The sequence below is a fragment of the Perca fluviatilis genome, chromosome 11 (genome assembly GCF_010015445.1).
Source record: "Perca fluviatilis chromosome 11, GENO_Pfluv_1.0, whole genome shotgun sequence".
NCBI lineage: Eukaryota > Metazoa > Chordata > Actinopteri > Perciformes > Percidae > Perca > Perca fluviatilis.
Genome location: NC_053122.1, coordinates 12,414,984 through 12,428,481, shown reverse-complemented (window position 1 = coordinate 12,428,481; position 13,498 = coordinate 12,414,984). Strand labels below are relative to the sequence as shown.

General features: G+C 39.9%; 1 protein-coding gene across 1 annotated transcript in view; it reads left to right on the top strand.

Moving 5' to 3' along the window:
- The window catches only part of LOC120568866 (cadherin-2B), a 153,648-nt gene that overhangs the window by 86,149 nt on the left and 54,001 nt on the right, over window positions 1–13,498 (top strand). Inside the window, exons 4-5 of the mRNA XM_039816603.1 lie at window positions 4,901–5,020; window positions 10,070–10,237. Of these exons, the coding sequence (XP_039672537.1) occupies window positions 4,901–5,020; window positions 10,070–10,237 (288 nt within the window). The remainder of the gene's footprint in view (window positions 1–4,900; window positions 5,021–10,069; window positions 10,238–13,498) is intronic.

Here is a 13,498-nt window from a genome sequence, read left to right as displayed (position 1 = left end):
AGATATAATTTCTAAAGGGCTTTTTTAGTGCAGTTACAAGCTAAAAGCGGCACAAAGTGAAGGACATTTGTATTGCTATAGTTTCTTCATATCTAGGACATATGCTTTACCTCCTGTTTTGTATAAGAGTTTGATATAGATATATAGATATATATGTTTGATATAAAATATCTATAATTTATCATTGTATTATATATGAACAATTTGCTTCATCATCACCCTCAATAAGAAGACAGCAGCATTGGTTACAGTTTATTTATGAATGTATACATTTCAATTACCCCATTTTTTTAAACAGCTCAAGGTACACTTTTCCTCTAACTACCAATTAAAACACTCTACACAGCTTTTCTTCTGTTCTTGCTCTATCTTCCTCTACAGCTAAGAAAACCTTTAGGTTTAAAGCCCCCTCAGATTGGAATAATCTACCTGTAAACATTTGATCCATTTTATCTCCCCACTCCTTTAAAAATGCCCTGTCTTCTTATTACAGTACCAACTCTACAACACCATGATAACACTGTAGCCACCACTTCCAATATTATTACTAATATCCAATTTCATTCTTGCTCTGCCTAGAAATCGAATATGATTGCCTGTTTGGCTGATTATGATACTTTTTTCTGTCTTTGTTTGTTTGTTGCTGTTGTTGTTTTGTTCACTGTTGTGTCTAATTGTGATTGCACTCTATATTTATGTCGCTAAGAACCCCCTCGAAAACGAGATGCTACATCTCAAGGGGTTATTCCTGAAAAAGAATTGCCAGAGATATATGGCGTTAAACCAACTTTTACAAAACATAAAGTTGAATGTATCTTGAAAGCACGTGTAAATTATAAATCTTACACCATAAAGTATATACCTTTTGTAGAAGTTTTAAATGCACTTTTGTTGGGAGCAGGCAGGTCAGGCGGTGCTGTTCAATTTTATTACTCTTTTGGCATGAAATTGCATCTCAGTTTCCGCCTGCTCAGACCAGACAGAGAGAATTTCATGGCTGGAGTTGGCGAATGTGCACACGCAGACCCTTTCCAAAAACCCAGAAATCAAATGCAAATTGGAGCACAATTTAAATGCAATGCAGGCAGATTCTGTAATGGGTTGGATTAATGGGTGATTTTTAATAATACTGTCACCACAGCCGTTTGCAGGATGTATGAGGTATTTTCCCTTTTGTTGATTAAATACCTGTAGACATCACACAGCAGCAGGAATGATACAGTGCATACGCTCCATCTGCAGTCTCTAATTTAAGAGATGTGGTGCTTGTAATTATACAAAGGCCGAACAGTTTGGGTTATTATTAATATTATTATATGTGGAGCTCCCAGGTTATGTAATCATGTAAATGACTTAAACAGACTGTTGTTTTTATCTCGCAGTTGTGGCTTGATTGTGTGCATGTAAATGTAAAGTACACAGATACAACTTACTGAATACAATATATTTAATCATTTGAGCATAAAAACTACACACAGAAACAGCTTGTATTGTACTACATAAAAAGAAGACATAATCAGTATATTAGGGATTCTGCTGTCTATTCATAGTCGAGTCATGTTTACCGCATTGCTGCTTTGGGATCTGCTCTTTCCAGAGGAGAGCAGTTTCCTCTCGGCTCATTAGGAAACTGTCAGCCGCTTTTAAATGGGATAAGGAGCTAGCGTCGCGATTGGCCTAAAAAACCTACCCTGACTCCACCTGTGAATAATCCATTCCGTCTACCAATCATGTCATATCCATACATTTCTAGCCTCGTTACACATACAACCAAGAATGAGTTGGTCACACCTACTGCACTTGAAACTTGAACTTGTGTTCGCAGCCATTTTCAGTAAAATAGAGCTCCTAGTTTGAAATGCTTTTACTGTTGCAGAATTGGTGGATTCTTTGAAATGAACAAAGACAGTCATGGTAAAATAAGAAAAATGGGTTTCTGGTGCAAACACCTTAACTCAGTTGTTCAACATGAAAATCTTAACGAAATCTAAGGGTACTGTTTAGAAATTCCTGTTTAAACACTGCCCTGTTTCCTATTGGCATTGATGTATGGCAGTGTCTGTGTATAAGATAATACTCACACCCCAAAATGATCCACTTGGAAAGAAATTATTTTCATTTCATTGTTTTACTTAACAAGCTGTGACAGAATGCATGTCACAGCCACAGTGACCTGATAATATTTCTGTGGCTGAAGAAAGACCATGTACAGTGTGATAGAAGCGCTTGGATTTGGAATGAAAAAAAAGATAAGGGCAGAGATGGGGGGGGGGGGACTTTTGCACTCATTGCAGTGAGATGTTGGAGTCACAATAACTGTCTGAGATTGTAATTCAGAGCATGACTGCAGAGTGCCTGTAGGAAACAGTTTGTATGTACAAAAAGTACTCTAATCTCCATTTAAACTCCGCTCTGCTTCTTGAAAATGGGTTCTACTTTGTGGAGCACCCTTCCCTTTTAAAAGCATGGAAAATTGCTTTCTGGAAAACTTTCAAATTTGCCAGAAAAGAGGGTATTATTTTAAATAATTCACCCCTAAACTGATTAGTTTAGAAAAGTTCAGCAAATGTGGCCTGAGGTACTCAACATCTGCCTCTTCTAGGTTGTTTCTAAACATCAAGGCCCCTCCCGCACGGAATTGTTTAATTCACATTAGAATAATGACCCTGCCAGCAGCATGCTCATGGAGAGGGGGCGATGGAGACGAGCACTATTTAGTAATCCTATCAGCTGCCTTATAAGCATCTGCTCTTCATAGCAGCTCAGTCTTCAGATTGAGTTGTTCAGTCAATCATGGATTCAATATTTACTTGACGATTCAATATTTACCAAGGTGCTTTGCAGCACGCGTGACTGGGGAGATAGCACTGCTGTGAGGATCCTATCAAAGACTCGTTACATGAGACATTTAAGGGCGAGGGTGGGGGGGGAGAGAGAGAGAGAGAGAGAGAGGGGGGGAGTGGGTGTCTCATCTACGCCAATGAGACACTGACGCAAGGTGCGCTGGAACTGAGCCAGTTCCCCGCTTAAAATTTGTGTCTGCAAAGTGTTTTGTGTTGGTTTCACTCGACTGGGTATAAACATCTTGCCAGATGTGTATCTGCATTCTGGGAAAATGACTCACATTTAAAGTTTAACCTTGAGTACAAATGTTATATATATAAATATATATATGTATATATTGTATACACAAACTAGGGAGCGACTCTTATTCCTTTTTCCCTAGAGGACAGATGTCTGATGGTAAGAACATGCATTCCAGATGGAATCATGGCAGTGTGAACATTTGATCCTTGCGGAGTGTAACTGGCTGTATAGCACGGCTGGCAGGCTGCATACCAATTATGTAGGTTTGCTTCCGATTTGCACTTGTTGCATCAACCTCAGAGCCAATCTGTTTGATCCCTAAGTCTGATTAGTTTTTACTCCTGTCAAAAGAAACATTTCTGTCTACCTACGTGCGTATGCCCCCCTGCATCTACTTTTTTTCTATTATCTATAATAGAAAAAAAGCCCTAAACATAAAGGGTTTCATAAGCAGACACTTTGTAGTCTGTGTCAGTCTGTGAGCGAAGCTGATTCGGTGATGGAGTGCTTTGAAATAAAAACAGAAAGTGCAGATAGTGCTGTAATAGTTTTTTTTCTAGCTGGCTAGAAATGGAGAATGAAATCAAAAGTGAGCATGTATTAAAAATAATCACCAAACATCTGAAAACACAGGTAAAGAAAAATGTGCCTACTCTCTGTTTAACTGTACTTAATACTAATTATATACAGAATGTACTGTATATTAATAAACAACAAATCGAGGTTTGATGTTCATGACAAGCGTTATACTCTAGGAGTGCTCGCGTTGGTTTCACCTGCAAATGAAGGGGTTTGGATGATTAATCAACTGGCTTTTTTACAGTAACTAGAAGAGTACTCCATTATATAAAAGTCCTACATTCAACATCTTACTCAAGTATAAGTGCACACGATTTACCAGCAAATGTACTTTTAAAAGTAAAAATACTGCCGATAAAATACACCGAAAGAACACAATCTCTCGCTCTCCTTTATCGAACGGTCTCTGGTGCAATCTTTGCTGATCTTACATCTGCCATCTGTCAATACTATAACCCATCTGATTCTCAACTACCTGTAGTGGATCATCAACCAGAGGATCTCACGCGCCACTACCCACCTTCCCTACACATCACCCACCTTCCTCTATCTTCCCCGTAGTGATACTGTCATGGCTATGATCAGAAATAAAGTAGCAGCTGCTCCCACAAATCCCCTTCTTCTTCCTATCTTGTCTAGTCCCACTGGGCAAAGTTGTCTCCCTGCGCTTGTATAAATATAGACATATATGAATACACTACATATGAAATGTGTTTACTGTATTTAGTATATTTCCATTTTTTTGCTCACAATTTCCGCAACGTCCCTGCCAAATTGACACTCCATGAGCCGTAGCAAGAAGATTTAAGGGAGTGAGAGGGAGGCTGTTGGAGAGACAGACGGTCCGATTGAGAGAGAGCTAAAGGGAATTGGAGACGGAGATGAAGAGAAATGAAGTGAGTCAGAGGGAATCGAGGGGGGGTAAAAGAGGGAGAGGGTGCGTGCAGGGGGGCCGAATAAAGTATTTGTCACACTGCCGTCAGAAAGAGATTGAAAAAGAAGGAGTGAGAGAGGAGAGTGGAGGTTGTCTTGATAAAAAGGTTTCTTTTGCTCTGAAAGTGCAGTCTGTCCACTTAGCTCCAGCTCTGCCTTGTTTTGACTCTTTCTCCTTTTTTCTTATTCCCTTTCCTCCTCCCTTTTCTCTCCCCTTCTTCTCCTCCTTGCTTCCTTTCTCTCCTTTCTCTCCTTTTCCTACCTCATTGCCCCCCATCCTCCTTGTCTCTCCTCCCTGCAGGCACGTCTATAATCCAGGTGACAGCGACAGATGCTGATGACCCGACTTATGGGAACAGCGCCAAGCTAGTGTACACACTGGTGCAGGGCCAACAGTACTTCTCTGTCGATCCCCAGACAGGTGAGTGTGTTTATATATCTGTGAGTGTGTGCCCATGTGTGTATGTGCTCCCAACATAACATAACACACATGGGCGGAGAAATGTAAGATGCGCAGATGTCAGGAAGCAAATACACACACCCTGCAGAAAAGCAAATATACTCTAGATGTTGCAGTGCAAACACACATACTGTAGGAGCAAACAAGTAAATTCAGGCCTGAGTCTCGAACACACACAAACACACACACACACACACACACACACACACACACACACACACAGAGATGAGCATGTGAGGATGGACGGACATGATAACACACACACACACACACACACACACACACACACACACACACACACACACACACACACACACACACACACACACACACACACACACACACACACATTCAAACTAACACTTTTCCCCCTTGTGCATCCGTTCTTCTCTTGTCACACTTAGTCATCCATCATTTCCATTTCAACTTTACCCTTCGCCTCAAACACCCTGTTCTGAAATGCACACACACACACACACACACACACACACACACACACACACACACACACACACACACACACACACACACACACACGTATCTCCCCCCTCCCCGGTTTGCTCCACTATGATGCACAAATGTATTCATGCTGCCAGGGCCTGAACACAAAACACAGCCTAATGTTATTATTTCTGGTTGAAGCAAAAACAAAAAGACATGTGTTCAAAGAGAGATGTCAGCAGAGGTTTGTGAACTATTACACAGGACAGATTACAGGGGGCACAAAGGACCTGTCTGCTGTGTGTATTTTTTTATATGCTTTCGTGTCTAGCACGTCACCCAAGGGCAAAAAAGTTATTTTTCAGTCGAGGGTGCTTTATTTATTTATTTTATTTTATTATGATTATTTTTTTTTTTTTTTTTTTAGCAATGTGCCTTGGGGGGGAAAATCATTGCTGGGTTGACTCACAAATGGAGCTCTAACTGTCTGATGCTTTAGATGCTGCTTTGATTGACAGTGCACATATAAACACATTGCATATAGCTCACGATGAGGCTGCTGAAGTTGTTTTTTATATGCGTGTGGGAGTATGTGTCTGCATGTGAGCGTTTATTAGGCCCACAAGGGTCACAGGTGGCCGCTACTTGTGTTTTGCTCATTGAATGTCAATGTTTAGTAACTGATTGCTTTGACATGTGAGGACCTCTGCAACAAGCGAAGAGAGCTGCAGCGCTTTTTGAAATGTTAATTAGGGAATATAAACCTAATTCCACCCAGTGTGTGTATTAGCTGTGACACTGTGCTATTAGACGAGCGTTAGTATTCGGAACATGTTCGCTCTCTTCTCTCTTCTCTCCGCTCTATATCTCCTTTTCTCAATCACACCGTTCCCCGTTGGCTACATCACCAAAGGTCTTTTTCAAAACCGTACACTCAGAGGTGAGCACATTTGCTCATATATTCAGTTTGTTTGCTTATGAATTCCGCTCAGAAACCTAGACATATACCTGCTCGTTCGTTAGAATTCAAAACAGCCTGCCGTGAATGTGATTCACCTTGAGCTGCCAAGTCATCCAGGCCGGTGTTGTGGCTGATGTTGGTGCGAGAGCAGCCAGCACTTGATGTGCAACATCCAATCATATGTAGCAAAATGAGGTCATTTACACAGAGGAGGTGATCGATGTCGAATGTTTGTAAGTGATGTGTCTTATTGTGCTGTTAAAGACTGTGAGCTACTGTCTGGCTTTTGGTATAGGGTGATTTATCTTTCCCATATGAGCTTCCTCACATATCTGTGTTTATATATATTTGTGTGTTTGTGTGTGTGTGTGTGTGTGTTGCTGTGTGCCTTTAACGGGACATTAAGTAATAGATTGTCGCTGTCAAATGGAAATTGGGTGTCTCCAAAAAGTCCGAAAAGCTGTCAGATTGTCAGGTAAAGCAGTCATGTCTTTTGCCTGATGACAAGGTGCTTTGTCCAATAGGTTTTGAAAGGGCTTCAAAAGCCCAAGAAGTCTAAGAAGAATTACATCTGTCAATTAGACTGAAAGCTTTCAATTACTATAACTGAAGCTATGGGTTTTTACACAGCAACAACTGGACTTTATTACCATTGATAATGATCGAGGAGCTGCTGACAGCATTGTTTACATGAACTAAGTACATACATTACAGTCCTATTAATACAATGAGGATGAGTATGCTACAGTACCTAATATAAGTGAGCACCACTTTCTAATAAGGCATACTTTATGAAAGGGTTACTAGTTAGCTACTAAATGATTTATTACTGCTTTATAAATCAGTAATTATAGCCCGACTGAAACTAGATTTCTGTGGCTGATACAACATTACTATTTGATACTTTAAAATATTCTAAAATGATATGTATGATATTTTAAATACGTTTTGTTAAAGAACTGGAAACAAGATATGTATTGAGGTAAACTCAATACATATCTTGGTTGAGTCAGTGGGAAAATTCCTTCAAATTCATTTCTGCACTACACTTTCTTGATGCTGATATATCTGCAATAAGCCATTATCAGCTAATATATCAACCTAATTTACTGGCCCAGATTTATAATAATTAGCCATAAGAACAACTTGTGGGTTGCCCGGTTGTAAGGACATCCATCTGGCTGCCCCATAACTTACTCTGTCTTTGACTCTCTTTCATTATCAGCCAGACCTCTCCAATGATTAGTTTTAGCAGTTACCCTTTATAGAAGAGCTGCAGAGCATCTGGACCAACCTCCATGAAATAACAACTTATTAACTTATTAACTCACAACTGCAGGCTAAATGGCTTATTGAAAAGCAATGAAACCCATGACCTTTTATTAATGACTTACAAACATGTATAACTGCAGTCTTGATGAAGCCTTTGATGAAGGGTCATGACTTTCTCAGTTCATAATAAGCAATCAGATCTGCAGTTATAAATGTTAAAAAGTCATTAATAAAAGGTCACGGTGTCTATTAAGTTTCTCAGTCCACAATGTCATCGGGTGTCCAGTTAAAGGCAGCTGGATTTGCTGTTTTACTACTGGACAACATATCCTCATACCTTAATGACATTATAGGTCGATTTCCGAAGACGGCTGTAATCATGTGACGGTCACTGCAGTTTTAAACACGCAGTAAATGTTGTGAAATGGAATTATGGAAACTATGTTTAGGCAACAAAATAGTTAGGATTAGTAAAACATCAGGCATAGGCTTAAAATTAGTCACGTAAAACTACTAAAATGAGGATGTGACATAATGTGACGTCACAAACGACATCATTGCGTCTCGGTTACTTTCAAAATGACAGCTGACGTTTGGTTTCACATTGGACGAAGAACCTCGGTATCCTGAGGGAAAGTTCTGTGTTTTGTTTGACCCACCCACCACCCCAACCTTTACTTTCATCACCTCACTTCCTACGAGAGGTCACCGCCTAACAAGAAACCTAATTGTGGGTCGTCAAGAGCTGCTTGCATAATCGACCCATAAGGTCGTTTTTCTGGGTGAGGATGATCTGTACTCGAACACAGTTAATCCAGTTGCCTCTGAAAAAGGTCTGAGGTTTGTCACAGTACAATCAGCCATCAGGTTTGCAGTTACACGTGTTAGCAAGTCATCAATAAAGGCTTTTCACATTATATTACACTAATCCATCAAGTCTAGAATTGTAAAGAAGGTGTGCATTACTTTGCTGATGAGTTAAGGAGCTGGATTGAGAGAGAAAGCAAGCATGCTGGACCAAAAAGCATGCTGGACCAAAAGTAATTATTACAAATGGCATGTTCCACAAAGTATTAATAGGGTTAATGATTTAATAAACATTAATATGGTCATTAGTTACAGCTTGTAGGCCTATTATGAAGTTATACCTACAGATGCTTGGTGAAAAGATAAGATATCATGATACAAAAGATGTGATACCACTCTCCTGTAGAGCAGGGGTATTCAGTTAAATTCAAAGGTCCAGTTACTAAACTTTCCTCCCAGCAATTCAAATTTTATAATGCGTAAATTGCATCCTATAGCCTGCCCCCATGTCTATCAAACAAAATCAGCAACATACATTTCCATATAATTTCACCTACAATATTTATTGTCAATTTTCAAAGTAAGATACTTTTAACATACAGACACATTAAACTTGTATAAACAAATAGCTATCTTTACCATAAAGTCCTAGCACAATAAACTTAAGTAAAGTAAAGTAAGTAAAAAAACAAGTAATTTCCCCACTGGGGATCAATAAAAAGTATACAATTAAATAAAAGAAAAATTTAAAATAAAAGACAGAATCTTCTAAATAAAATATATTTAAAAAATTCTTTCCCTTTATTTATCTCATGCACATGTGTAGGTTCTTTTTGGCAAGTCTGGGAGGTACTTGGTTTTCATTTATGTTCATAGAGGAAAGAAGAAAGCTGACTCACATCTGTAAGTCGATCCAAACATTTTCAAGGTGTGTAGTGCTACTTTGGTTAGACCAGGGGAAACTGTCTCAGTCAGTCTGTAGCCAGAAAGCAGCAGGCAGTTGCTTCATGCTCCATGCTGTCATCTCTCCCACATCTCTCTCGCGCTGTTGTTCTCTTTAGCGAACTGTCTATGCACGGTAAACAATCGATTTGATTGGCTCAATTAAGTGAAGCTATTGCCGTATTAACTGGATTAGCTGCAACCGCCGTCTATAGCCGCGACTGTCGGGGGGAAAAAAAAACAGGACTCTGTGAAGATTATTATTTATTCTCATTCATTTATCAGATATTGTTCATGGGTATGAAACATCTCTAGTTAAAATAGTGAGTAGAGCTGGATAAGATTCCCAATGTGCAGCTTTTCTTCCAAAACAGAGCACAGGCCAGAAGGTGTAATTTGAAAGCCATAAGGTTCAGTGCCTGGTAATCATTGAGTTATAAATATTGATCAAAAAAACCTTTTAGTCCCTCACAGATATATTACGGTCATTTGGTGTCGTTTCACCACAATAAAAACCTTATTTTACTTTGCTTGAAATGCTACATGGCCACCCTTGATGCTAATGTTTGTGTGTGTTTGTTCCCTAGGTATTCTGCGTACGGCTGTACCCGACATGGACAGGGAGACCCAGGACCAGTACCTGGTTTTGCTTCAAGCCAAGGACATGGGGGGCCACCTGGGCGGATTATCTGGGACCACCACCGTCACTGTCAAGCTCACTGACGTCAACGACAACCCTCCACGCTTCACTCAGAGTGAGTTACTCAGCAGCTCACACAGACACCCACAGGGAATGAATGCCTAGAACCAGGAATAGACAGGCAGCACAAGATAATAGAAAAACATACTGTATCTTGACAGGCTGCGTTTTCTGTACGCACACATATGTATAGTAATTGTATGTTTTACCTCCCACCCCAGCCCCAACCACACATACATACACTCACCATGCTGGAGTCACTGTTTGCGAATACTTCATTGTGTTTTTTTTTTTTACCCAGCTTGGAGTACCAGATCAGTGTGGCTTCACCTCATTAGAAGAATGCAGTATAAAGTGAGCTGTCGGTCACTGTATAGCAACAGAAATGACTTTTAATGACTTTGTATTAACTTTCTAAGACTCATTATGTGGAAAACGCTATGAGAAAACAAACACTAGGCTGCATAACAGCATAAACACAGTGTTTGTTTTGCACCAAAAAGCAGAAGACTCCTCAGACCTTTATGACCTGCAGGTCCATTCAGGATTTTCACAGCAGCAGTCAGGCAGAGGAGACTCCTGCAGGGCTGCAAAGTGCCTCATCAAACATTCACTCATGGGTTTCGCTCGCCTCTGCAATGATAGATCAGCTACTATTTCCAACTCCTGCTGTACTTTCACATATTAGGAAATATTCTGACAGCACCACAATTTAGGCCAACCTAATTGGCTTTTCTAAATAACTCTTTGATAGCATTTTACTTAATTTAACTGTTTGTGATCATGAAGTTATATAGTGCGGAAAGTAGACGAGAGATGGAGAAGGACTAGCTGTGTAGCTGCATGACTTATATTGTTGATAAATTAAATTGAATTATCGTGTGGCCTAGTCTACTGTTGCATTAGTGTAAACAAGATTTTAACCAAATGAGTCATTTACATAATGGCCACTGGTCGCCATGAAGATATTGTAATCAAGTTGAATTATTAGACATTATTGTCCTAGTTGGACATTATATTGTAAATCATTCTTTTAGTTATCCAGAAGGAGGCTGGTGAACTGGTCCCCATGCAGCTCTGCTCTGGCGTCTGCCTCTGTTGTTGGATGGAGTACACCGATGTGTCTTAGAGGCAGAAAATAATCAATTCATTTTTTTTATAGCTCTAAAATTGGTTGTGTGTCCTTTATTACGTTCAAAAGGACGGGCCAGTAAGTCCTCCTGTTAATGAATGAATAGAGGAACCAAAACGGCCTTTGTGGCCAGTGTTCTTGTCACCCCTTACTTCATGTCATCCTTTCTGCCATTTCTCATCTTAGCCTCTGTCTTTCCCAAGATAACTGCTGACCTTATTCCAATTAAAGTGAAAAGAGTTGACACTGGAATATATTGCTTTTGTACAATTACATTTCATTTGGATTTTTTAGAGGGGCTGATGGGAAAGATAACTTTTCCATTAAAGTATTACTGAAATCCAGATAAAAAGAGATACTGTATATCACTTCTTTCAGGGAAAAGTCATAGTTTTGAGACAATTTGAGTCTGTACGCAATTTTAATATGGTTAATTATTTTCAATAAATAAAACTCAAAGTTTGTACTTTTGGTCTACATAGTTTTAAACAAGCCACATTGTTGCACATGCATAGAATCAGATAAGATAATGCTGTTGCTTTTTGTTGACATCCTCCCAGGATTAGAGAATAGTTTTCTATTGGAAAATCGACCAATTTAGCCCATATATACTTGAAATCACTTGATAATATTCAAATCTAATCATGATATTTAAATGTGGTGTTGTATTCATTGTTAACATAGTGTGTTATCTGTACAGTACATTGTTGTATGACAGAATAAAACTAACTAATCTAAGTAGTGATGCACCGAAATGAAAATTCTTGGCCGAAACCGAAAACCGAAAAAGAGGAAACCAAGACCGAAAACCGAAACCGAAACACCGAAAGAAATTAAGCCAATTATTAGTACCATTGCATTTATGGCTATGACTGTGTACTAACTTTACTAAAATCAAGGCATTGCAATTGTATAAATTAATATTAAAGTTTAATTAAAAAAATATCTAGCAGAAATATGGCTACAATCTGATAGTCACATACAGTATACAGTAGCCTAAGAACAGAATAGCTTACCTATTGTTATTATTATTATTATTATTATTAATTGAGGCACTTTCTTGCAGGATTTCACTGAACATATCAGACAACGAGGGTGCATGCCCCTCATCTGGTGCAGCGAGACAAGTCTTTTTTCTGCGCTCTGATCTCCTGCGCTTGGCGCTCGTCTCCGTCTCCACCGCGGGTTCTCCGCATCCATCGCGGCCTGGATCATTTCGCGCGCTTTATTTCCGCATCCAAGTAATGGTCTTTATAACGCCGGATCAAGTACAGTCGCGATGAAGTGCAGAGGATCCGAACAGATCTCACTGAAACGTGTGCTGACTGACTCTAAGAGCGTACTTTTCATTTCACTCCGTGGTCCGTCTCAACCTCTTTGCTTAGGAGACGCTTTGCAGGTGGAACGGATCGGGTACTGACACACGTGCAGGTCGCGTTTTCTGTTTGCGTCATCACAACATTTTCGGCCGTATTGTTTCGGTGATAAAGGTATTTCGGCCGAAAACCGAAAATGCCCTTTTGGGCCATTTTCGGCCGAAAATTTTCGGTGGCCGAATATTCGGTGCATCCCTAAATCTAAGTGATGTCTGACAAATCTATGACATCTGACTTACGACCCCTAATGATACTGTTGACAGGTCTGCGTTTTAGCTGCTTAAGCTAACGTTGACGTTAGCGTCACTGTCTGACCAAACTAGTCTCACTTTGCCAGACCTTCCTCCATAGCGCTGAGGATGAGGGTCTGGCTAGTCCACACAGCATTCCGGGATGTTAGAAAAACGTGCTCTGGTTTATTGGCATTTCTTTAAACCAATCACAATCGTCTTGGGCGGTGCTAAGCACCGGCAGCAGGCCCGGTGCCGCTGCAAAATAGCCTTTGGGAAGGAACTTGTTTTGGTGGAACATGTGTACATTCAAAAGTTATTTTAGTTGTGCAACAGAAACTCAGATTGGACAGATAGTCTAGCTAGCTGTCTTGATTTACCCTGCAGGGATCTGACGAGCAGTTAACCATAGTCCTCATAAATCGACTGGATTTTAAAATTCCAACACCAAAAAAGCGGAAGGTACCGGATATCTGGCCAAAAGAGTGAAATCCAGCAGAATTTCTGCAATCCTGGAAGTGAAATGTCGTGGATATAGACTAGACCAAACAGACTGCTTCACATCTCTGAATCCCAGA